Source organism: Echiichthys vipera, assembly GCF_963691815.1.
Source record: "Echiichthys vipera genome assembly, chromosome: 15".
NCBI lineage: Eukaryota > Metazoa > Chordata > Actinopteri > Perciformes > Trachinidae > Echiichthys > Echiichthys vipera.
The window spans coordinates 3,518,524-3,541,934 of record NC_139840.1 but is presented as its reverse complement, the minus strand read 5'-3'; the positions used below and the strand labels follow the sequence as shown (position 1 = coordinate 3,541,934).

General features: G+C 43.5%; 1 protein-coding gene across 1 annotated transcript in view; it reads right to left on the bottom strand.

The window, feature by feature from the left end:
- Positions 1-23,411, bottom strand: part of LOC310958123 (cadherin-6-like) — a gene marked incomplete at its 5' end in the record, with an annotated part of 71,592 nt that overhangs the window by 44,312 nt on the left and 3,869 nt on the right. Inside the window, 3 exons of the mRNA XM_083928943.1 lie at positions 727-900; positions 9,235-9,354; positions 9,514-9,808. Coding sequence (XP_083785069.1) covers positions 727-900; positions 9,235-9,354; positions 9,514-9,808 — 589 coding nt within the window. The remainder of the gene's footprint in view (positions 1-726; positions 901-9,234; positions 9,355-9,513; positions 9,809-23,411) is intronic.

The following is a 23,411-nucleotide window of genomic DNA, read 5'->3' as shown; positions in this document are numbered from 1 at the left end:
CGTCATTAATACTACTTCATGTTTATGCAGATGTAGCTCTACAGTCCGCACAGGCACATCCAGGCTCTAGTAAAGGGGGAGCTGAGCCAGCTATATGGCCAGATGCAGATGAGGGATTTCATTTTGGAGAAGGTATAAGCCTGTATGCCTTAGCTAATAGAATTACTTCCAAAAAGGTTTCTACGTGCGCCCTTCACACGCTCTAATAAAAGGCCACTCCATCCCAAAGTCCATATATCATAAATCACGCATTTAAGGGTTAAAATCAGCAGTCGCTCCTCACTCAGACACCAACGTTTCCATCGGTGTGAAAAGTAAATGTCATTAAAGTAAGATATGAAATGTTTTTCGAGAGGTGACCTGTATTTCTGTGACTTTGCCTCTGATGCTATTGTTTGAATAATGCATCATGTGCTGCAATTTCAATGCAACACCTTAATGAATCCTGAGGGGACGTATGCTTTGTGGATGTAACTGCCTTCACTCTCGACACTGTGTGTTCTTTTTATTTCCAGTGCTTCAATTTAAAGTTAACAACAGATGTTTACTGAAACGTGAGAGAGAGACGCCACCAGACATGATTACAAGCCTTTGAATCTGGTGTGTTAATAATTCATATTGAACAAAGAATGGAAATACACAGCAGTCGCCCTGCCTTCTTCTGAACTCGGTGGTTAACGAGAGTGTGTGACTCAGTATTGCATCATGTATAAGCCATTGTCTTACTCTGAGTGAAGAGGGGAGAGTTGTCGTTGACATCAATGAGGCTGATGTTAACAATGGTGGTTCCAGTCAGCCCTCCTCTCTGTCCGGCCATGTCTTTAGCCTCAATCACCACCTGATAGTGCTCCCTCTGCTCGCGGTCCATGTCGCTAGGACCCAAGGCTGTCCGGATCACACCTGAACAAAAGTAACACATACTTTAGTATCATCTCCGCTCTGCAGTTTCTCTTTTGCCTTATCTTCATCCTCAGCCATCTTTTACCAGTCAACAATACGAGCACTTGCTGTTTCCAATTAAAATGCATTAGTTAAGGTGAGACTAAGGGGAATACAGCTCCTCAAATAGTTGTTTTGCTCTTGTTTTGGTGGGTGGTTGAGATAAGAACCTGCAATTTGTCATACTGATATTTTGTATTTTCCAATCAATACACTTCTTGTTGTGCTGTGCAGATAAAATCGGGTATTTCTACAATGGTACTTCAAATCATCTGATAAGGAGAAAGTAAAAACACATTTTAACTTGTGTCTGGATTTACAGATCTTTAGGTGTACACACTAGTCAAAAGTGAGTGACAAAGTAGAAGAGAAATTGGTCTGCCAATAGGTGGAGATGGATATCGATCTGATGTCTGTGCATGAAGTACAGAGCTGGAGTCAGGACGTGCTCAGCCTAGCTTAGCATATAAAGACAGGGAACATGAGGAAGCAGCAAGCCTGGCTCTTGTCCAACTACAACCTCTAGAGCTCACAGATGATGCCCTGTACACACACAGCGTTGCGTGTCGGAGCTCATTACTAGTACTTTGTAATTTAGATTTAACTCATACATATCACCATGAAACTTTCCCAGTTAAAGGTTAAATATGTACAATCTTAATTAAAAGCTAGATTAAAAATTAAAAAAAAATACGCCCACGGGGCAGAATGAAACCGTTCTGTTTCCACTGTAGCAGCCAATAGCGTTGGGCATTGCTGGTTGCCAGGGTTGTCTGTTGTTGCTACAGAAACAAGGAATCATTTTGAGTTGAGAGCTAGCGAATGGATTACACAGCACTCAACGAAAGACTTCAGCTGAAGACCGGCTAACGCATATTTTCAAGTCCAAAATAGTCGTTACCCTGTATGACTCATCACTGACATGGAGCAGGCTGATCGCTGACACACTCGGCAGGGAACCTGGCAACTGCTGAACTGTTTTTTGTTGTGGAAAAAAAATATCTAGATGGTGGAGTTCTGCTCATTCTCCATATTCAACCTTTTATTACTGACAATGAGCCAGTTAATGTTATATTACAAGTTTTCTGAAAAGTTGAGTAGTCGAACATGAATCTGTTGCTGAATTTAGGAGAAAACTGAAGACACAAACATACAGAATACACACAACTGTAGTGAAATAAATGTTTCCACTAGTCTTAGGGCGCACTCACACTGTCCTTCTGCACCGGGCCAAAGCCGGTTTTTCAGCTAAAGCCTAGTGCGTTTGACAAGTGTGAGTGCAACCGCTCCGCGCATAACTGCGGTCAGCTGGCCGTCCACGGCCCGTTTGGGAGAGGTGGGTTTTTGAAGAGCGCGTTTGCACATGTACGAGCACGAGCACGCCCACGTGTACGAGCACGAGGCCTACGGCGGTTCTGACGTCATTTCTGTGCGCCTGTTCGGACATAGAAAAAAGAAGGAGGGACCATGCGCGGACATTTAACAACAACAACAATGGCGGCGAAAGGTTCACGTTGGTGTGATGCGGAGGTGGAGTGTTTACTGCAGATTTGGTCGATGAAAAGATTCAAAAACAGTCGACAAGACGCACAAGAACTCTGAGGTCTATGGAAAGATCTGGAAACAAAGCCACGCATCGCGATGACGTCATCAATGCGTGTGACGTGTTACGGCGTTAAACATTAGACGAACATTACCTACCACCTTAAACATGTAAGTGACGTTACACGAACATGACCTACCACCTTAAACATGTAAGTGACGTTAGACAAACATGACCTACCACCTTAAACATGTAAGTAACGTTAGACGAACATGACATACCAACTTAAACATGTAAGTGACGTTAGACAAACATGACATACCAACTTAAACATGTAAGTGACATTAGACGAACATGACATACCAACTTAAACATGTAAGTGACGTTAGACAAACATGACATACCAACTTAAACATGTAAGTGACATTAGACGAACATGACATACCAACTTAAACATGTAAGTGACGTTAGACAAACATGACATACCAACTTAAACATGTAAGTAACGTTAGCCTAGCTACCTGCCCTTGGCGGCCCGAAGTTTGAAAGCAGAGATAAATACATTTTATTATTGTCTTAAACAATTTGCCGGTGTCATTAACATCTTAGTGCGCGTGGCTGTGCGCGTGGCTGTGCGCGTGGCTGTGCGCACTCGTAAAATAATGGCTCGAACGGAAAATCCTTGGTCTTATTTTAATGCACAAAGTCTTCCCATTTGGCTCAGCGAAAGAATGCAAATTAAGCGAATTTTCAAAAATGTTTAATTATAGATAACCTTTAATTGCCACTTGCTTCAATAAACGTGTTGTTCACACCCCGCTTCCTGTCGGCGTTGTAAAAAGAAAGTCTAATTTTGCTGTTGAATCCAGGCGAGCGGTTATCTGGCCCCCGCTCCTTTTTTTGTTAAAACAAACAGAGGAGCAGAAAAAGGGAGATTACTGCACTGACTCTTTAAATGGATGTATGACCTTTAGAGTGCAAGTACATACAGGAAAGGGCAGAGTTGAGATGATTTATTTCATGATGGCAGACCCCTTTTCTCTTCTGTTTCCTGTGGGGTGAAGGTGCATTTATATTTCATTACCACTTCTTTCCATCTTCTTAAGTACAAGAAGAACAGAAGTATTGGCTTTAACGAGATATGGAGATGCAACAAAGACAAGCATCCTATCCCCGCTATCTGAAACACTGTCGATTACAATTCTGCTGTTGGTACAGACAGTGGGACATCTCCTCCACAGATCTGAGTAATTCAATTCAATTAAATTTTAGTTAAAGTGCCAAATCAGGACACTTTACAGAGCAGGTAAAGACCACACTCTACGACTTATTTATGATTTACACAGACCCAACAATTCCCCCGTAGAGTACGGTGGCAACGAAAACCTTCCCTATAACAGACAGGAACGTCGTACAGACCCAGCTCTGTGGAGGACGGACATCTGTCTGCACCGGTTGGGGAGGAAGAAAAGGAGAGAGAGAGAGAGAAACACAAAGATAGACAGAAGACAGAGAGACTGACACACTTCCAGAGATGCAAGCAGCCAGCGAGTGAAGTAATTGAAACTGATGAAATTAATATGGAGGAGTGAGATCCAACAGTCAGCAATCCAACTGTCAATGAGATGCAGTGTATGAGTGTCAGCGGCTCAACTTCTATTTAAGTTCTGTAGCTTCTTGGCTGAGAGCTCTGATTCACTCTTTTGATGCTGTGTTTTCTGCTCTGTCATGCTATTGTGTTGTTTGTTGGTGATTGTTTGTTTTGTTGAGCGTATTAAAAAACAAAAACAACAAAAACAGGATACACAGGAAGTAAGGAAACCTATAGTACTAGGTGCTAAGTGGAGAAGGTGTAGGAATTAATAAGGTAATGCTTCTTCCTGCTCCTGTTCAAACATACAAAGGGTTTTAATGACTAGTGCTTTGAGGGCGCTCTCACACTGTCGTTCTGTCCCGGGCCAAAACCGTTTTTTCAGCTAAAGCCTAGTACCTTTAAGCAGTGTGAGTGCAGCCGTTCCGCGCATAACCGTCCACGGCCCACTTGAAAGAGGTGGGCTTTAGCGGAGCCGTTTGCACATGTAGGAGCACGAGCGTGCGCACGTGTACGAGCACAAGCACAAGCCCTACGGCAGTAGCGTTATGTGCGCCTGTTCGGACATGTAAATAGAAGGAGGGACCATGCGCGGACATTTAACAACAACAACAATGGCGGTGAAAGGTTCACGTTGGTGTGATGCGGAGGTGGAGTGTTTACTGCAGATTTAGTCGATGAAAAGATTCAAAAACAGTCGACAAGACGCACAAAAACTCCGAGGTCTGTGGAAAGATTTGTAAACAAAGCCACACGCGATCAATGCGTGTGACGTGTTACGGCGTGATGGCGTATGGACAGCAAGAAGCATTGGCCGGCCCTGGCAGTGTGAGTACAAACGGGGCTGGGGCGCGGGGGGAGAGGGAGGGGGGGCAAGTACCCTAAAGCCCGGGTCGCGGTGCGGAAGGACAGTGTGAGTACGCCCTAAGTGTAATTTATTTTTCACATGTTTGAAATAAAGCATTCATTCATTCATTCAAAAGTGAAACAAAGAAGTGCACTGCTTTGGTTACTGAGTGCGATGGGAAGACTGGTTACTCTCATCTCTGTGTGTGCAGTACAGAGATATACCAGTGGCATGTTTAGCCTAGCTTAGCACGAATACTAGCTTAGTCCTGCTGTGTCCCATAGTGCATTCACGCCGAAAGTCGGTAAAATGCAGTGTGCTGCCAACGGTTGACTGTGGATTGATGGACACTCAACACCCTCAGTCGCTGCCATTTTGTCTACGTACTGGACTTAATTCAAACTGGAAAATGGTGGAACAACACCGCAACCGAGAGGCTACAACTAGCTTCACTTTATAAATGTAAAAAAAGAGGATCACAAGGATTTTTGGCGGTGTGCTGAGTCAGAAGAGTTGTTGGGAAAGCTTTTAGAAAAATGAACAGAAGAAGAAATACGATTGTCATTTCCAGTAAGTGCGGGGCGACAGCACTTACTGGGGAATGAGTGCACTGATCGTGTCAGCACAGAGGGCACACAGTGCACGAATGTCAGTACACTCACTGCAGCGTGCGATTTGAGACTCAGAAGGTGTTGCTATATTGGGATGGTTCCCGCCCATTTGGGCTCCTTTTGATGACACTGAAATAGCAGTGGGTTTGCAGACTAAACGTGGCTGGATTATGAGAATAATGTGAAAACAATACGACCAATAGTGTCATTTTATGGCCAGGAGCATACCGAATGTAGTAAACAATGTTGTGTTCACTCACTCATATTATTGACTCTATTAATCTGAGAGACATTTGATTGAATTTGATTGAGAACCGCTTACCTTGAGCCTTAATCATGACATTGGCTCTTTAGTTCTTTAGTTCTGTGGGTCTCCATAATCATTTTTTAATAGATTGGAGTTCGTTGTTTTTTTTGGCTCTCATTACAGCATTTGAAAACCTTTTTTTCTGTCAGGTGCATTTGCAATTTGTATATCTAGTTGTCTAGTTGTTTGGGGCGGCAGTAGCTCAGTCCATGGGTGACTTGGCTGGGAACCGTAGGGCCGCTGATTCAAGTCCCTGTGAGGACCATGTATGGAGTTAGGACTGGTTGCTGGAGAGGTGCCAGTTCGGTGCAAGTTCGTCTCATGCCGAGGTGCTGTTGAGCAAGGCACCGAACCCCCAACTACTCTAGGTGCCAGTCACTGGCAGCACCCTCGCTCTAACATCTCTCTTTAATTGCATGTATAGGTCCTGTCTGTGCATGTGTGTGTATTTCGGGCCTGTGTGTGTAACATGTATAATAATAAGAGTGAAAAAATTAAATTTCCCCGCTCCGGGATAAATAAAGTAATTCTTCTTCTTCTGACTGCATTCTTTGTGGGTTATGGCAGCCTATTTATCTGATACTATCTATTTTTTGATAGAGATATAAAGCATTGCATGCTCTTGATGTGAGTGTGTGATTACTGCATATGCAAAGCTTTTACGGAATTACACAGGTTGGTAGCAAGGTGATAATTCAAGCTGTTCTTTATTGAAATGGGCATATTTTAAGTTGTGACTATACTGGAACGTGTCAATCTCATCTGGCAAATCCTAATTTTGCCAATTTGAAACTGCATTTTATATTTAAAAGCTCTTGCATGTGGCGTCTTTTGAAACGGGTCTACAAAAACCAAGTTGACTTCTTTAAGTATTGGTCTTTAAGGGCGCAATGAGTAGGAATATCCTCAAAATCAATGAGTAAACTATAACGAAAGTAGTTCTTCTCCATCACCACTTATGAGCTAGAAGAGTGTGGTAGTGTCTTCATCTGCAGAGAACCTGCCATGGGCCTAGATTTTCTTGTTTTTCTCTGTTCAGGACGTTACTGAGCATCAATAATCTCTATAAAAACAAGCTATGTCAAGCTCAAATCATAAATTGAGTTGAATGCTGCAGTGGCTCAGTCTGTTGGGACTCGGCCTGTCTGTATGTCTGTGTGTTGCAGGCCTGTGTGTGTGTGTGATGTGTAAAATAATAGAGTTTTCCCTCTGGATTAATAAAGTACGTCTCCTTCAGAACTAGCTCTTGCTGCTCACCACTCGGCTGCTCTCACTTTCAGAAATACTGTTTTTCCTAGTTATTCAATCGTAGTTAAGCTACTGTCAATTAAACTGCACATGTTTTATTTTCACATGCACTGAGTAACTGAGCAACTTTCTCAACATTTAAATAGTTATTGAATGACATCAGTGTGTCTGATGGAGAAGAGTGAGAGCAGTAGAGTGGTGACTATGACAAGACTGTTATAACTGTCTCAAATTAACCGTAACAGCAAAAAGCATCAAATCCTAAGGGCGCACTCACACTGTCCTTCCGCACCGCGCCCCGGGCTTAAGGGTACTTTTCCCCCCCTCCCTCTCCCCCCGCGCCCCAGGCCCGTTTGTACTCACACTGCCTGGGCCTCGCACAAATACTTCTTGCCTGTCCATACGTCATCACGCCGTAACACGTCACACGTCACACGCATTGATTGACGTCCTCGCGATGCGTCGCTTTGTTTACAAATCTTTCCGTAGACCTCGGAGTTTTTGTGCGTCTTGTCGACTGTTTTTGAATCTTTTCATCGATCAAATCTGCAGTAAACACTCCACCTCCGCATCACACCAACGTGAACCTTTCGCCGCCATTGTTGTTGTTGTTAAATGTCCGTGCATGGTCCCTGCGCACGCTCATGCTCGTACACCTGCAAACGCGCTCTACAAAAGCCCACCTCTCTCAGACGGGCCGTGGACGGCCAGCTGTCCGCAGTTATGCGCGGAGCGGTTGCACTCACACTGGTCAAACGCACCAGACTTGACCCGGAAAAACGGTTTTGGCGTGGTGCGGAAGGACAGTGTGAGTGCGCCCTAATGTTCAAGCAGATCAGTTAACAGTGAGGCTTCCATGTGAATTTCAAAAGAAAGTTATTTGAGTCTTATTCAAATAAAGGCCTGCTTCTCTCTGCAGTTAGGTTAGATGTAATGTAATTTACAGCATTTTCATCAAATTAAGATTTTCCTTTTGGCCAATTAACCAAAACACTTGGGAGAAATGATACATTCTCTCTGAACTGCTTAGCCCTTAAACTAACAATATTGTGCAGTCAGCACAACAGCATATTAGTGTACCTGTTTGTAATAAGGCCTGGATTCTGTCCTAAGGTCGGTCTGTGTTTGGTTACTCCCTTTCTAAAGAATTAAAAAGTTACACAACTATATACCGCAAGCCCTGTGTTCTCAAAACATTTGAAAAAGTTCCTCACTAGGAGTTTCCTCTTCAAAACCTCTCCACAAAGCTGCTGAGGCCAACTTTTACAAAGGAACTGGGAGAAGTTTGAAGCTCAGAGAAAGGGCGGGGTTGACCCTGTTACAGAAGGGGGTATGTTTCCAAATCCATATAAAGAGTTTAAAATCAAATGATTGAACATGAATCAAGGAGTTATATAAGCTACTGACTAGTCTAGTATATGTGCGGCTAACTCTCAGCCTCTTATATGTCTGGTGGCTCATTAACATTTAGCTGGTATCCATGTAAAACGCCTCGTAATGGTCGGACTACAATAACCATGACAGCAGTGAGAGGTGCAAACAACAACTTGTGCATGAAAGGAGGAACATTATCAAAGGAGCTGGATTTAGAGAGGGATCCTATCAAACATTGGCCTTTAAATGTAACACATGGGTATTGGTACTCGATACCTTTAAGCTTTCAACCAAAACAACCAGTATTAAGTACTGTAGAAACTTCTCCAGTCAATCATTTCTGTAGCCTTGTGAGTCCTTCCTGATCTCTCAAGCTCCATTGTATTTTAGTCTCAGATCAGTCCGGTGATGTTTAGCAGAGAACATTTGTAGAAGTTTGCCAAGCGACCGAACCAATGTTCAGTGTGAACAACATGGCGGCTTCCGCGGAAGAGTCGAGCAGCTATGGAGCAAGCCGCTCACTAACGCTTTTATTCTCTTGGACCGGACACCTGAAATTGTGCCTTTCATCCGTAAATTCATGTTAGACAAACGGCAAATATCCTTTACTGACATTTTGTTTACTTTATGAGCTTTGCCTCGATGCTGTTAGTACGTCATGCGCTTCGTTGATCTGACCCCTCCTAAAAAGATCTCCAAAGAAGAGTCCCCAGATGGATATGCTGAGCAAATGCGAATAAATCTATCTGTCGGACTCAGGTTAATCAATCATACCTGTGTTAGGGTCCACAGAGAAGTACGGGTGTCCGTGGCTGATGCTGTAGACCAGTTTGGCACTGTTCCCATACATACTGTCATCAGCATCCGTAGCTGTCACCTGTATGACCGATGTACCTGAGAGAGACACGTTGACACATTGACATGGCTATCACTGGCAACATCACAAGATCTTTATCCGTACGTTGCTTTCATTATTGACAAAATTAAAATGACATGAACAATCAAAAGCGTCCTATCTCTGCAATGACAAAGTCCAGTAAGAGCTGTCCTTACCTATATCGGACCTCTCAGGGACACTGCCGACGTAAACTTCTTTGCTGAAGTAAGGCTCGTTATCGTTAATGTCGTGGAGTTTGACGGTGAAGTCCGTCTCTGGCTCCAGCTTTTGACCCGTCCGTTTGTTGACCACTGTAGCTTTCAGGATATAAAAAGCCTTCTCCTCACGATCCAGGCGGCGAGTGGCGTGCAGGTCACCGTTATTCTCATCGATGACAAAGACGGAACCGGCCCCTTCGCCAGACAGAACGTACTTGACTAAGCCGTTGCCGTGATCCTGGTCCGACTGGAGCTGCAGATAGAAAACACACACACACACAGAGGAAAGTGCCTGATTATCACCCTCTGAATGACTTCAACTTCAACATACGAGAGTTCAGTCCTAATCTCATCTAGAAACAATAAACCTATTTTTTCTTGCATTTTTAGTGATTTTATTTTGGATCTGTACCACAACTTAATATCCTCCTCTTCTAGCTGCACACAAGGTCCATTATGACTCTTTCTATTATTCATTGTTAACCCCTGGACTTTTTATATATGTAAAACTTTCGTCATGCTCACAAAAGCAAACCAAAAACCTGTGACGTCATCCCAATATAAAGTCTTTTAGCCCAGACGGTACTCACCGATGGGACCACAAATTCAGGGGGCTACTAAACCTGGGGGCAAGCAGTTCGCACTGGATTGAATAGGCGTCATTTTCGATGCAGCATCCAGTTCTAATAATAATTCATGATTGCTACCGTACAGTCTAAGGACGCTACTGTTGCAGCTGTATAACAGTTAATGCATCATATTTAGCATCAAAACTGCTGTAAAAGAATCAGATCGATTCAGTCTGATAACATTTTGGAAAGTCTAGAAAAGCCACACAACTGAATTATTTTACCCCTATTCAAGTGGGCGGCTGTGGCTTAGTGGGGGAGTGGGTCGTCCTCCATTCGAGAGGCAGTTCGATCCCCACCTCCCCCGGTCCACATGTGGAAGTGTCCTTGGGCAAGACACTGAGCCCCGAATTGCTCCACGTGCTGCTCATTGGTGTGTAAATGTGGTGTGAATGGTTAAATTAGATGGTCTGTAGATGTCCACTGCCATCAGTGTGAATGTGACAAACACTGTGAAAGCGCCTTGAGTAGTCAGAAGACTAGAAAGGCGCTTTAGAAGTACACGTCCATTTACCAGCCATTTACCAAGTTAGCCGGCTTGGACTGGAAGTCTCTTGTTATTGGTCAAATCCCCCCTCCTCCATCCTGAAGATGGAAACCGAGTGTAGCCGGTTCCATTTCTGTCTGATACCAGGCAAACTTCCCATTGTATACATGTAAAGTGCCTCTGGACATTCTTTGACAGTGAAAGGAGCAAACGGATAGGTGTTTTAACCTCATAAGGGTCACTTCTATGTATAGAAAGAGCTAACTGATGATATATGGATGCAGGCAAAAGAGGATGGACAGTGGATGATGGTGACAGGTTTATATAAGACAGAAGCAAAGAAGAGTTAAGGCAGAAACACAAAGAAAGACCAAGAGTCAGCTCAAGACTGAGAAACAAAACAAAAATCTTCTAAAGGCTAAAACAGCGGTTGCAAATGAAGAGAGAGCAGCAGAAAGCCAGAGTTTGTGTTGTGCCTGAAGGAGTAAACATCTATGGGATCTGCTGTGAGATGTGCTTCTTTTACTCTGATACCTGCAGCAATAATCTCTCTCACCTCTCGTCTTTGTCTGTATCTATCCACCTCAAGTGGCTCGCTGTTCACCTTTCATCCCTTCATCCCCGCTTCACTCCTTCAGGCCAGGTGTTAGGGTGAAGCCTTTGATTATATCGGTGTGTGTGTGTGTGTGAGCCATTATAGCTGCTATTTTTCCCTCTACCTGTGGAAGGTAGGAGCTACTTGCAAACATTGGCTTACGGTTGATTTAAGGGTCTAATATTTTTATGTTATAAAATGTCTGATCCAGACCTGATTCACAATATTTATTAATATTTTCTACCTCTTATATGATGGATATGATATAACAAATGTACTTTCATCTGAACTGAATTCAGATGTCATTTGATTAAAGACGTATTGTATGTTTGAGGGTCTTGTTTTTGGGAATCGTGGCACAGTTGCCTGATTGTGGCTGAACAGGTTAAAGTTGGGCGATATTGAAATTCCCCTAATGACGATACTGCTTTAAGAAAAACAACACTATACGATATCATCCAAAAGAAGAAAGAAGCATAGATGACACGTGTTGCAATACCTATAAGCGTCCACAACGTATAGGCAGTAAATGCTATTTCACAGTATAGCATGCTCTGCTAAAAACCTCAAATCTGTCAGCACGTTAGCTCGTCTACCAGATCCCGACGTTACTCAACCTGTTTAACAGACTTTAGAGAACACAGACACTCAACTGTCCTGCAGTTATTACAGATGCTTAAACTAACCACAGCCTCGTTCATGGAGTCTCAGTGCTGCCCTGCTGCAGGTGAAACACTGATGACAGAGACTGAATAGAGTGTGGCTTAGACCTACATGTAAAGTGTCCTGAGATAACTTTTGTTATGATTTGGCACTATAAATTAAATTGAAATGAATTGAATTGTTCAAAATTCATTGTGCGTTCATCGTTGAATTAATGAATATCATTCTGTTGTCGTGGAAAGGTGAGGACCATTATCGTGGCCAACCAATATTGTTGTTTATTGTGTTGAACGATAATCTCATCATATCACCCAAGTCAAGAAGATATTCTTGAGGACTTATAGACCCAGACACATGTGTCATGACTGCTGAAACAGTGCAAAGGGTGTTGCCATTAGGACTGCAACAATCAATTTAATTGATGATTGTCGGTTATGCCAAAACGCGTCTTTTTCACACTGTGGAGCTGAACAGCATCATTTTTTATATTGAGTGAGACATCTAGCCTTCTACATATCTCTGATTGCATGTGCGACAGGGCTGCGGCTGATATAACACCCTCTCACCCAAAACTATCATAGGATGCACCAAGGAAAATGTCACACGTAAAATTTGCAAAGCCGAGCTTGTGTAGCTCTGAAAGGGCCTTTTTTTGATTGGGCATTGTTGGCTGAAACCTACGTTTATTTCCTAGGTACGAGATAGAAAGACTTAATTAGGCTCTTTATAGGGCGAGAAATTGCCGTGCTCAATGAAGTGTTTGGCGCACGATACGAAGGGAATTTACATCAACCGCAGCCATGTCAGACATCATGTGATGACGCACCTACGTCTGTCAAACTGATGTTTACCTGCCGTCACTACGCACATGTGAGCAGATGATGTTTAGCTCCAAATCATTGATTTTAATTCTACGTAGGAGAGAAACTTTGCTGTCGTTAGTCGCAGCCCTAGTTGCTATGGACGTGTGTTGTTACTCTTTGGTGGATGCCCTTATTGGACACCCCAAACTCCATAAACCTCCCTTCCTACTGTAGTGCAGAGTGGGTGATGCCAGGTTCCAATACAATTTAAAGTGGTCAGCTTACTGTACTGTTCAGACTACACCATTTGCTGCCTTGTGTCTGGAGTCTTGAAATTGTTCTGGTTCTCACACGGCACTGACCGGTGACAAGGAGCCACAGACTACGAGATTTTTCACCAGGAGGAATCCCTGATGTGTGTGCCGAGTCTCCAAACTGGAGCATTTGCTCGGATATCTGATGTCACTGTGGACGTGTTTACTAAGCTGCTAAAATGTATTCAGACGCCTGGGCTTAAATAATGACAATCACCTCTACAGGGTTATAAGAGGAATCAGAGGACCCATCAGTTCCACCAAAGCTATAGCGGCCATGCTTCTGCAGGAGGTACTTGGTCAAATGCAGTCACTGTTGATCACACAGCAGTAGCTGTAGGCAGTATGTGGAATCACTTTGACTTTACATGTTAGGGCGTACTCACACTTTCCTTCTGGCCGGGGCCAAAACCGTTTTTTCAGCTAAAGCCTAGTACCTTTAAGCAGTGTGAGTGCACCCGCTCCGCGCATAACTGCGGCCAGCGGCCCGCTTGGAAGAGGTGGGCTTTAGCGGAGCCGTTTGCACATGTACGAGCACGAGCACGAGCCCTACGGCAGTAGCGTTATGTGCACCTGTTCGGACATAGTAAATAGAAGGGCGGACATTTAACAACAACAACAATGGCGGTGAAAGGTTCACGTTGGTGTGATGCGGAGGTGGAGTGTTTACTGCAGCTTTGGTCGGATGAAAATATTCAAAAACAGTCGACAAGACGCACAAAAACTCCGAGGTCTGTGGAAAGATTTGTAAACAAAGCCACACACACGCGATCAATGCGTGTGACGTGTTACGGCATGATGACGTATGGACAGCAAGAAGCATTTGCGCGAGGCCCAGGTAGTGTGAGTACAAACGGGGCTGGGGCGCGGGGGGAGAGGGAGGAGGGACAAGTACCCTAAAGCCCGGGTCGCGGTGCGGGAGGACAGTGTGAGTGCGCCCTAACACAGTGACTGGGTCAGCTTCTTAGCCCTATGAGCCCAATGAGCCCGGACTGCAGACGCATTCTTCCTCCTCATCAATCAAATCCAAATCTGCACACCTGGTGTGTGGGAATTTTGCTGGGTTGTCAATGAGAGGATTTTGCTTTCAACTTAATATCTGTGTTCCCGCAGACGTCCTGTTCCTCTAAACCAAAAAAAAAAAGCTGTCAAACGTCTACTTAAGCTTCTGATGTTATTACTATGCAGAAACCCTGTAAAAAGAGCTAAATCCAGCTCTGCTCAGGAGGACTGACTGTTCCACATAACCTCACACGACTCGATGCCTTGCCTCACTGTTCTTCTCCTTAGGTTGACAGTGATTTCAATTGGTTTACGCCCAAGTGCCCAAAATATGGGTATCAAGTGGAAGCAAAAACCAAGAGAAAGTCTGAGGCCACCACGCACCGCCGGAACAGTCTTCGCACCCCTTTGCACACACACACACACACACACACACACATATATATATATATATATATTTTGTTTGGATGTGCTCAACTGTGTCTGTCTTTTTAGTGGTTGAAAAAGAACCCAAGAAGAAGAAACCAATCAGAGCTTGTAAGAAGCTATGTAAGAAGAAAAATAAAAATGTTCCTCTGACAAATACAAAGTTGAATTCATAAGCAACAAATGTTCGTCTCTATGTGTCCTGCGATAAACTGGCGTCCTGTCCAGGGTGTACCCCGCCTCACGCCCGATGTCAGCTGGGATCCCCCGCGACCCCCAACCCCGGGATAAGCGATTGAAGATGAATGAATGAATGAAATGCTGCCTTATTGAATTCAATACACTCTGTGGTTTTGCTGCTAAAGCAAATAGATTATGGTGGTGTTGGGTAGATATTTCTGCATTATGGGCTTCGGTTTTAAATTTAGACTCTCTTTATATATTTCAGCAAAACAGAAAGTATCGTTAAGTTATGTCTTGACCTACCTAAAGTTCATCATGGGATGCCCTGAGGTGTCTCTTAAGATCTGTGGTGTTTTTTCCTGTGATTTTGTCGCATTTCTCCCTTTATTTTTCCACAACACTTTCCGTTTTGCTTTCCACGTCTATGTAATGAAAGTTTTTCTTCTTTTCCTCCCAAACACGACCCCCGGCTGGTGTCACACTTTGTTCTCATGTTTCTTTAGTTTAGTTAACTCTAACGCTAATGCTAACACTAACGTTAACGCCACAGCAGCGGCATCTTCAGAATCTAAATAATGCGCGTGTGGGGATTGAGGAAGTAACATCGCCCAGACGCGAGACTGGGAGAGAAACTTAAAATAAAAATTAAGAAAAACAACAAACCCCCCCCCCCCCAAAAAACAAACGAAAACGAGACGAAACAACGTTATTTATTCGTCAACGAAATTGCATTATATATATGAAGAGCTCTTTTCCAAAACGAGATAAAAGCCAAATTTAAAAAAAAAATGAGTTAGAGCCACTTTGCTGTGTACAGAACCTTTTCACTGCTTCATCAGTGTTTCTGCCAAATCTCTATATTTCCTCGTTTAAAATGGTCTCAAGATGCAGTTCCTTTCCAAACCGCGACCAGCACCAAACCTATTTTTAGCCTAAATGCGATACGTCCTCTCGACCAATCAGAACTCAGTGAGCGTTCTATGCGATCCAACATGGCGGCGCTCTGAAGAGGGAGAGTTTTTTGTCTCGTCCGTCCGTTCAACACGTTCAGACTGAGCCATAAAAACCATTTTGACAAGATACATTGAATATTAACCAAATGTGTGGGTCTAAGTTTAAAATGTAATTTTCCAGAAAACTATTCAAATGGATTTATAGCGTTTTGGAAAAGAGCTCCTCATTTTCGTCTTAGTCATCGTCACATGCCCAGCATTTTCGTTTCGTCTCGTCTAGTTTTCGTCACGTGTTAAAGGTCCGTTTACGAAGATATTTCGTCATCATGTTCGTTGACGAAAGCAACACTAGTTGACAGATTACAGCAGATTTTAGCAACAGTGACTAAAAAGTCTTGTGAATGGACTATAACTGCATATATGAAACGAATGCTGGAGCACTGCACCAAACTGAATTCAAGTGGTTCATCTAGCGGAGAATAATGATTTTAATAAAACTTTGGTCTCTGCTCAGGCTGGACATGCTGTTGGACATGCTGTTGCAGTGGATGGTGGATTATTCTGCGAACAACTAAACCACTCAAAACCAAATTTTGTACAACTCTGATGAGACTGAGGGGATAATTAGACTCCTCCACACTTCCACCACATTTCAAAGACAGCAAAAAGCTATTTTTTCCCTCAGGGTCTTCCTGGCTCACTGCTGATAACCCCCCACTTAACCACACACACACACACACACACACACACACACAACTGCACACACACACACACACACACACACACACACACACCCACCCACCATACAACATTGCAAATCAGCAGTGTGGAGGGCTGGTTCTGCAGTATGAACAGGAAGAATTGTCGCTGAGATATCTGAGCCTGATTCTCAGCAACCGTTCTAATGAAGATTTTTTTTTTAACCCACTTTGTTTTCAATAGGCTTCTGATTCATCCATCAATGTTTTATTTTTTTGCGATTTATTCTTAGGTAACAAGGGAATCTACATACACTCAAGAGCACTCATAGGGCGCACTCACACTGTCCTTCTGGCCGGGGCCAAAACCGTTTTTTCAGCTAAAGCCTAGTACCTTTAAGCAGTGTGAGTGCACCCGTTCTGCGCTCAACTGCGGTCAGCGGACCGCCCACGGCCCGCCTGAAAGAGGTGGGCTTTAGCGGAGCCATTTGCACATGTACAAGCACGAGCATGCGCACGTGTACGAGCACGAGCCCTACGGCGGTAGCGTTATGTGCGCCTGTTCGGACATGTAAATAGAAGGACGGATCATGCGCGGACATTTAACAACAACAACAATGGCGGTGAAAGGTTTACGTTGGTGTGATGCGGAGGTGGAGTGTTTACTGCAGATTTGGTCGATGAAAATATTCAAAAACAGTCGACAAGACGCACAAAAACTCAGAGGTCTACGGAAAGATTTGTAAACAAAGCCACACACACGCGATCAATGCGTGTGACGTGTAACGGCGTGATGGCGTATGGACAGCAAGAAGCATTGGCCGAGGCCCAGGTAGTGTGAGTACAAACGGGGCTGGGGCGCGGGGGGAGAGGGAGGGGGGGACAAGTACCCTAAAGCCTGGGTCGCGGTGCGGAAGGACAGTGTGAGTGCGCTCTTACCTATATTTGAGAGCTGACATTAAAAACAACAATATTGTTTTATCATTTCTTATATTTCTTCTACAATTACTTCTATTATTATAACGCAATATGATTTTAAAGTTAAATAACCCTATATTAACAGTTCTGGTGGATGCAGACGTGCTACGGTAAACATATCGGCTCATTTCTGGTGCTTCTGTGCGTTGGTCACTCGTAGTTCACAGGTTTCAGCTCTCGCTTAACGTTTAATCGTCCACTAAGCAACTTTCTCTCTAATCCTACGGTTGTTTACGCAAAGGTGATTCAGACCCGTACTTACAAGGGCACGATGCTGGTCGCAGCTTGAGGGCAGTTAGTCATTAGAAAAAGAAAGTGTTGGTATTTGAAATAGTAGATTTTGCATTTGTTTACATAATGCACACATTACTCAATTTTGCATAACAGCCCAAGCTTGTGGCGGACTGACCTTGGGGAAATGATTGCAAAGTAACGCAACACTTCCTGCTATGTCTACAATTTACAGGACATCTTTCCTCTATAACGTCCACATTGCTTTGATTATGAAAATTCTTCATATAACTTTTAATCATAGGGGTAGAAAGATCAAAGAGGTGTGCAAAGTTTCATGCTGATCGGACTCTCGGCCCAGGATGAGTTCGAAAAAGTAGATTTTTAATATTTTTCGCAATCAATCTGACTTATTATTGCAGAGATATACAACACTTCCTGTTTTGGCTGCAACATACAGGAAGTTGTTCCTCTATAACGTGCACATTTGGACTTTTACAACTCTTTTGATGACTTTTTATTGAGAGGGCTCATGGGAAATTCCTGCAAAGTTTCGTGGTGATTGGACTCTCAGGGGTGACTGTGGCTCGATTGAGTGGGTTGTCCTACATTCGAGAGATTGGCGGTTCGATTCCCACCTTCCCCGGTCCACATGTCAAAGTGTCCTTGAGCAAGACACTGAACCCTGCATTGCTCCCGTGCTGCGCATGGGTGTGTGAATGTGGTGTGAATGATTAGATTAGATGGTCTGTAGATGTCCACTGCCATCAGTGTGAATGTCTGTGTGAACGGGTGAATGTGACAAACACTGTGAAAGCGCCTTGAGTGGTCAGAAGACTAGAAAGGCGCTATATAAGTCCATTTACCATCCATTAGGAGGTGTTAGAAAAATAGGTACTTGGCGTGTGGTCTGAATCCCCAGATTCAACGCCTTTCAGAAAACATGTGAATGTGGGAAATCTAAATTTGCGATAAATAGGATGTTGGAGGTAGAGGTTACGAAGCCTTTTCCTTGATTATAGCCCCAATTGGTGGTCGACATGTTTCATTTTTGGTGTGTTTTGTGTTAACGATGAATCCTCTGTGTATACTTAAGTCAGCTACGGAGTTCCACAGGGTTCTGTCCTTGGACCGATCCTATTCACCGTGCTTCCTTTCGGAAATATTATAAGCAAGCAGGAGTTTTACTGAACCTACTCAAATCACGTACATAAAAAAACTGCATTAATTCAAAGAGTCCATTCACTCAAACAGGGAAATCATTTTTTCATGGCACATTGTTTAATTTTTTAAAATCTTTTAAGGACCTATCTACCTCTGCTACCCCAACACAACGGAGGTCCGGTGACAGTTGTTCTTTATCTCAGTGAGTATGTTGTTCACAGCATCACCCTGGTTTGATCATATTCGGGAAATGATGTCCACATGCTACAAAATCAAAATGTTCCCTGTCTGCAGTGGTGCAGGTGTGTCCATGTCTGAAAATCCAACAGATGTCATGTTATTTCAAGTCAATGTCTGTGTCAGTGAGTGTCTACCAGCTGAGTTACATCTACAGCCGAGGATGAACTCAGTTTGCTTTCTGACTGTTTGGCTCTTCTGGCTTCAGCTTCTCCTTCTGATCACCAGTAATGAAGAGGGGGGCAATAAAAGTAGTGTTGGGGCATTTTGCCTTTAGTCGTCAAGACCTCTGGGTTGTCTATACATGGACATAAAAGTCCATTATTGATAGTTGCGATACCAACTCAAGGTCCAGTCAAAGTCTCCACAGCTTGTGTGGATTGTGTTTTTTCCAATATTATTTCCAAGCTCTAGAGTAAACTTTGATGTTTCACTTTTATGTGTGAGCACCGGCTATTGTTCACCGTGTTTACATACAAGGTGCATGCAGAGAAACACACAAAATTTGTGTCATTCGCATATCTGCGCAAGTTGAAATATCTGAACTCAGACGATCAAACTCGCATCAGTAATGTGGCGTGAAGTGGTTCAATGTGTCTGGTAAGCACAGCTATGGATGACTGAGAACATTGCTATGAAAGCTATACAGTGGCTCATGAAGCCCAAAAGGCTCAGTTTCCATGTATAAAAATACTTGGCATGACCAAGACATGGTGCACTTCCTGTGGGCCTAATGCCAAAATGTACAAGAAGTCTGCAGTGCTATGGATGAATGACAAATGGTCAGACAACAATTATCAGACACAACATACCTGATGTTCTGATCATCAACTAATCATTACTTAATCATTTCTACCCATTACGCAGATACATCTGCAAGCTTTTCCATTGTTTGCCATGTTGTGGACACCAGATAAGTCAGGTCAATTACATCCTCTGCAACAATAAATGATTATTTCACATCTTTATTAGCCAGACATAGCCTCCTCCAGTATGAGTGGAAGTCTCCTAACCCTCCCTCTGTCTCAAAGACACAATGTTTTTTCTTAAACTTGAGAAAAATAAATATACAATGGGGCTGGGGCCCTTCTGTGTGGAGTTTGCATGTTCTCCCCGTGTCTGTGTGGGTTTTCTCCGGGTTCTCTGGTTTCCTCCCACAGTCCAAAGACGTGCAGGTGTTCGGTTCATTGATGACTCTAAATCACCCGTAGGTGTGAATGGTTGTCTGTCTCTGTTCGTCTCTATGTGTCCTGTGATAGACTGGCGTCCTGTCCAGAGTGGACCCCGCCTCACGCCCGATGTCAGCTGAGATCGACTCTGGCCCCCCGCGACCCCGACAGGGACAAGAGGATGAACATGAATGAATGATTGGATGTAGACATTTTTTTCCACAAATGGCAACCTGTGTTAACTTATTTTGGACATGCAGGACTAAGGGCTGGTTTGTAAAATTCTGTTTTGTGTAGATGCAGTGTTGCTTAATTAGCCGGGGTCGGATGTGTGAATCACGGTGTGTTTAAGTTCTCGGGGCTTTGTATGTTGGATTGCTATTTTTTTTCTTATTGCTGTATGGTCTTGTACCATTTGTACTCTGTGTGGGTGTTCTTTTCTATTACTGTGTCACTGCTTTTTTGGTGTTTTACCTAAAAAGATCACTCTCATTGTTACATGAAAAAAGGAATCATGACTCACACTTTCCATTTAACAGTGAACATCCAGGACATTTGTAGTAGTTAGTTGTAGTTATCTATCAGTACATCAATTTCTATATGTCTTATACCTTGAGATTATAGAAATATGTAGGTATCTGATCCTTTACTGGGATAATTTTGGGTATATATTAGACAATTATGGAAGATGTGAGCGTTCTGGCATCGATGTGACACAGCTCTGTGATTTGTCGGGTATTTACAAACAGACATTCTAATATGGTTACTTTAATCATAAAATAGATAATGCAGCTCTGATATTTCAGTATTTTTTAATAACTAAAACATCATATAATCACGATAATCGCTCGATTTCTGCACCAAATATTCAGCGTCAGTGTGTAACTGCGAGGACATTGTACTAAATCTATTCAGCTGTCAACATTTTTTTCTTTCCTTGAGTCGACCTGGAGTGTTTCACCTTCCCACTCTCTACTTCTCTGTATACTTTCTCTCTCTGCCCTTCACCTCCTCGTCTTCTTATAGCTGACTTCTTGTCCTGTATTTCCTTCCTGTTGTTCTTTTCTTCTACTTATCCTCTCCTCAACTTTTGTTTTAAAAAACCCTTTCCTTGTATATTCTTCACGCTATAAAACCTACATTTCTTATTTTTTCCTGTCTTCCCTTGTTTCCTTTGCTCCCTCCCCCTCACTCTCTACCCTTCTTTCCCTCCCTCCCTCTCTCCTTTTGATCCTGGCTGCCTTTCCTCTCCAGCAGTGTTCAGTCTGATTTGATCTGTCAGTCTGCAGGGCTGCAACTGCAAAAGCTTTCACCTAACACGAGCAGACGAAGCCTGCAGACATTTCACCACAACACATTTCCAGAGCACAGTTTTCTGAAGTCCTTATGTGTCCCAGATCAGTGTCTCCACCACCACACAATCCTCTACATGGTGCCAGGTCTATTTGAAAGACGTTTCCTGCTCATTGTTGTTTCTAACATTCATTAAGGGCGCACTCACACTGTCCATCCGTACCGTGCCCAAGCTCATTTCACGACTAAAGTCTAGCTCATTTGACCAGTGTGTGTGCAACCGTACCGCACCTAGAAGCGGTACCCTTGCCGGTCACAGCTCGTTTGGGAGAGGTGGGCTTTTGTAAAGCACGTTTGCACATGTACGAGCACGAGCGTGCATATGTGTACGAGCACGAGCACGAGGCCTACGGCGGTTCTGACGCCATTTTATGTGCGCCTGTTCAGACATAGAAAAAAAGAAGGACGGACCATGTGTGGACATTTAAAACAATGGCGGTGAAAGGTTCACGTTCACGATGACCATGACCCAAAAATACCAGTGGTCATCTAAGGAGAGAGAAAGTCTGTGTTCAGCTCTCTGCACATTTGTAACTTCTAACTGAACAACTGTGGTTTGAAGATGCACCAGAAACTGCAAAGAACACACAGTAATTTCTGTAGTTATATCCTACATATTCTTGAGAGATTCACTCTCTTTGGTTTCTGAGACACGCGAAAATACTTCAAAATAATAATGTTTAAAACGGACAAAATACACAGAGCTGCCTTTGGCTCAGGCGTTGTTGGCAAAGCCAGTGAATTAGGACCACTTCCACTTAAACCTCTGAATGTGTTATGAGTGATCCGATCACACACTCACAACAGATTTTACAACCAGGTCTGAACGGAGCGAATTATCACATTTCCCAACAAGAACAGATGCCTGATGATTTTTTTGCATTTGAGATAGAGGACAGATGGTCCCGGAAGATTCTGAAATGGAGAAGTATGCCTCTGCCCAACCAAAAGGTTGGAGAGACCTGTCAGATACCCTTAAAGTTTTCTATTTAGCATACTTTCATGTACATCTTGGCAGACTCTCGGCGGACTCTCAGCAGACTCTCTGTGGACCTCTGCTTCCTTGACCCGCAGGGAGCTGCATGCGCTGCATACTGCCCACGCAAACTACACAGCCACAACAGAGCTGTTTTAAAATCAGCCAAATATGTCTTTAATAAAGAGCTGTAAAAGGGATATTGCGTCCGTCATTCACGTTACAGATTTTGTTGTCGTAGAATGGCTGTGCAATGATGGTGGAGTCAATACACTCTAAAGTAGGTGTACAGTTGGCTACATGCCCTCTGGTCAACAGAGGCAAAGTTTAGAGAAATAGCTGTGTGCGGAAACTGAACCTAAGTGAAAACACTTCTGTCTTCAAGTGTAAATCTCAGCATTGTGAGGCTTTTTGTCCACACAAATGTTGACTTCACCACCTCCAATAAAGCACAGCTCAGTTGTTGGAGTTTACTTTGTACAGAAGCCCAATTTTTGTGATGACACAAGATGACACGAGAATCATGTTCACATGTCACACAAAAATCAATCTTGTTAGGCTCTAAGTAGAAATCCACCAACCAATCAGCATCCTGTGTGTAGCTACCGGCTAAAGCTACAGCTCAGTAAACAGTCTATGGGTCCGTGTCTCTCTCCTCTCCCAGCAGCGATGTTATTGTTATGAGAGAGGTGGGGACATGGCAGCAAAGTATGCGGTTGCCTTCCAGACGCCAACACCTCATGGGGGCATTCTCAAATCTTCCCACTCTGGGACCTGGTTAAAAAAAAGCTGCTTGTGGACGGCAAAACGATACTAAAAATTTGTGGTTACAGGAAAACGTGTCCGCGTGTGGATGTGCCCTTGGATGCTGCAATAGCATTGTCAGACCTGTAAAGTTTTTCTCCAACGAAAGAAGAGAACACCACCCAAGGCTTTTCATTCTTGATGTTTTATCTTTTCTTCTGATTGACATTGGCAAGAGTTTGACAGATGCT